Source organism: Eschscholzia californica, unplaced genomic scaffold (genome assembly GCF_041429995.1).
Source record: "Eschscholzia californica isolate CP2 unplaced genomic scaffold, dmEscCali1.0.p SCAF_3, whole genome shotgun sequence".
Taxonomy (NCBI): domain Eukaryota; kingdom Viridiplantae; phylum Streptophyta; class Magnoliopsida; order Ranunculales; family Papaveraceae; genus Eschscholzia; species Eschscholzia californica.
The window spans coordinates 20,154,509-20,157,697 of NW_028238420.1; the positions used below are offsets into that span (position 1 = coordinate 20,154,509).

Consider the following 3,189-nt stretch of genomic DNA (forward strand, 5'->3'; position numbering starts at 1 on the left):
ATGACTGGGACAAACATCTTTTTTTAACAAATGATATTGTCTAGAAGTCCTTCTCAAAATTTAAAATATAGTCTTTCGTAGAAATAAAGTTACCTATCTAAAAAACAATAATTGTTTCCTTCTTAGAAATAAAATAATTAATTTAAGAAAAAAAAAGGAAAAAAATAAATTTCAAGGGCTAAAAAAATAAATTAAAATCTCTCTCTTTATTTCAATAAAATAATAACTAATTTAAGAGAAAAGAAACAAAAAAAAAATAATAACTAATAAAAATCTCCCTCTCTCTCTTTCAATAAAGTATAACAATAAATTTCGTAACATTTGATTGATACAAGTGTCCGTGCCTTAGGGCACGGGATATATACTAGTATAGTTAATTGGAGGAGTGACATAAACATTGAGATCCAGTATAAGAAAAGTGAGCATGGCTTATGGAGTTGAAAGTTCCAATATTTTTGGTCAATGATCAGAACTCGAAGATATATTTGAATACCATCAACCAACATTTATATTTTTGAAGAGAATTTTTTGTTGAAGGTGGAGTTTAAATCAGACATGGCATTAACATGTTGAGTAGGCACTGAGGACAGAATACATTTTCCCGCATTGGTAATCAAAGAGAAACTTTATAATTCAATTCAACACATTCAAATATGATCCAAACAAATACAACAGTACCCTGTATAGAAACAAGACTTACCTAATCAATATTTGATTGATCGAATAAACAGCTTGACCAGGAATAGGTAAGGTAACATAAGAACCCTCTACAATTTAGTTCATTGTGTTCTCAATGGATTTTTAAGAATGAACAATTAAGTCTAGCCGAGAATCAACAATTATGTAGAAACAGAGTATCAGTTGGGGTTCAATAGTCACCTCGTTAATATTGCTTTCAAAAAAAAAATAGTCACCTCGTTAGATCAAGAAGAGCAACATCCAGCCTTCTTAACGGCCGACACATCATCCCTTGATCCCACATTAATAGTCTGTCCTTTGGGTAATGCTGCTGGATCATCTCCAATATCAAGAGCTTTTCTGCTAACGACACGATAAATCTGGCTAAGGACTTCTGTGAAAGCATTTTCGACATTCATTGATTCCAATGCAGATGTCTCCATGAAGAAGTTGTTCTCTCTTTCTGCAAAAGCTTTTGCATCTTCCACAGAAACTGCCCGTAAATGACGAAGATCTGCTTTATTTCCCACCAGCATTATTACAATATTGGCATCGGTGTGATCTCGGAGTTCTTTTAACCATCTCTCAACATTTTCAAATGTAACGTGACGCGTAACATCATAGACTAGCAATGCACCAACAGCTCCTCGATAGTATGCACTTGTGATTGCTCGGTACCTTTTTGCACAAAAGGATATGAAATTAGACTTTGCTCACCATTTAACCAAACGGGAACAAAAACATTAACTAGTTATAGCTATATATTGAAGGTTTAGATAACCTGTGTGAAAAATGAATCTCTGCTCCATCAGCATAGAGAACACATTCAATCAACTTTGTTAAACTCTCAATATCATTGTTTGATTACACACAATTGAAGGTTGAAAAACAAAACAATGTATCTTCCAACTTCACTAATGAGAATGATAAGAAGTTATGTTTTCATCATGGTAAAAGGTATCGACCATGCTAGCTGTTACATTAATGGGTGCATATATATGTTGAAAAGGAAACATGAGAAATCCAACAGCTTACAACTCTAGCAATTTTTATAAAGTCAAGTAAAGGAATTGTGGCAGACCAATGGACATAATGAGATAATGGTAACAACACTCTCTCTCACTATTTCTCAAGAGCTTAGATTGCAGTCGAAGGCATAGAGATTGACATTCATCAGTAATGCTAGAGACCAAGAAATACTCGGCAGACTCTGGGAAGAAATCCTCTGTCTCTTGCCATGATTCGTTGTTTAGTTCATCAGAACCATCAGAACCATCGAAAACACGAATGACAGCAATCCACCTGCCAGGAGTTGGTCTAGTTTTTCTTGTAATCTAGCATTACAAGGCTACCTGATTTTTCTTGTTTCCTATTATATTTTTCGACATTCAAAACAACTCTATTGTTCGAGGCCAAAGATTGATCATCTCTCAAGCATATTATCCACCACAACCCACACAAAAACCACGAGTTGTATCCTCAATTCATGTAATTACAGAGGAGAATTTTCAATTCCATCAAACCCTAGAACCATCATTATCTGTGGCAATCAAGACAGATTAGGATTGAAATGCCAACAAATGGAGAAAAGAAAACTAACCTCTCTTGGCCAGCGGTATCCCAAATTTGAGCTTTGACAACCTTATCATCAACGTGAATGCTCCTTGTAGCGAATTCAACACCAATAGTAGATTTTGATTCAAGACTGAATTCATTTCTTGTGAATCTTGAAAGTAAATTAGATTTTCCAACACCTGAATCACCGATTAGAACTACTTTGAATAGATAATCATAATCGTCGTCGCCTCTGTATGCCCCCATTTAATAAGATTGAAATGAAATTCTCCTCTCTCTCTCTCTCTCTCTCTCTCTCTCTCTCTCTCCTCTCTCTAGATCAAAACAAATGTCGAAGTTTTCCGCAGCTCGAAATACGCGGTTTTTCTTTACCAGAATTATACTCATTCGTTCTTCGTCATTCTAAAGAGAGAGAGAGAGAGAGAGAGAGAGATTGGATCCACATCTAAAACGTGTCTCCCATAAATTAGACTTGAGGGAGGCGCCTTTAAAAATCATAGGGGGTGCTTTTAAGCTCTCCTTTGCCATTTGGAAATTGTTATGGCCCACAACATTTTTATTGGGCCCACTACCCAAACTCAGAAGCTTTGGAACCCGACGCACATGGCTAGTAGTCTTTTTCTTTTTTTGAGAAAAGCTTCATAAAACATAACCTACCTAACAACATTGGATCAAAAGTGTACAACAGACTTTATAAAGGACTTAAACCAAACTTAAAAGGTTTAAAGAGTGAACTACTAAATCGTGGGTGACCAAATTAGCATTTCGTGGGCGGTGCCGCCTCCTAAAGAAGAAGCCTAACCACTCCAGATCATGGGGTAATTCTCCACGGGGCTTCAGCATGTCCGTCCAATAGTAGGGTAATAATCGTTTTAGAATCTCCCTCTAGGTCAAAACTATATAAATTCGTCTTATCTCCCAGAAGAAATCCTAACT

The 3,189-nt window shown here is 35.9% G+C and overlaps 1 protein-coding gene across 1 annotated transcript; it reads right to left on the reverse strand.

Moving 5' to 3' along the window:
• Window positions 1–606: 606 nt before the first annotated feature.
• On the reverse strand, window positions 607–2,670 carry LOC147548935 (ras-related protein RABA1f). Its single transcript, XM_086670741.1, has 3 exons — window positions 2,279–2,670; window positions 915–1,356; window positions 607–879 (listed from the first exon to the last, which is right to left on the reverse strand). Exons 1-2 carry the CDS (start codon window positions 2,497–2,499, stop codon window positions 924–926), a joined length of 654 nt encoding a protein of 217 aa, XP_086526867.1. The 5' UTR covers window positions 2,500–2,670; the 3' UTR covers window positions 607–879; window positions 915–923.
• Window positions 2,671–3,189: the final 519 nt, after the last annotated feature.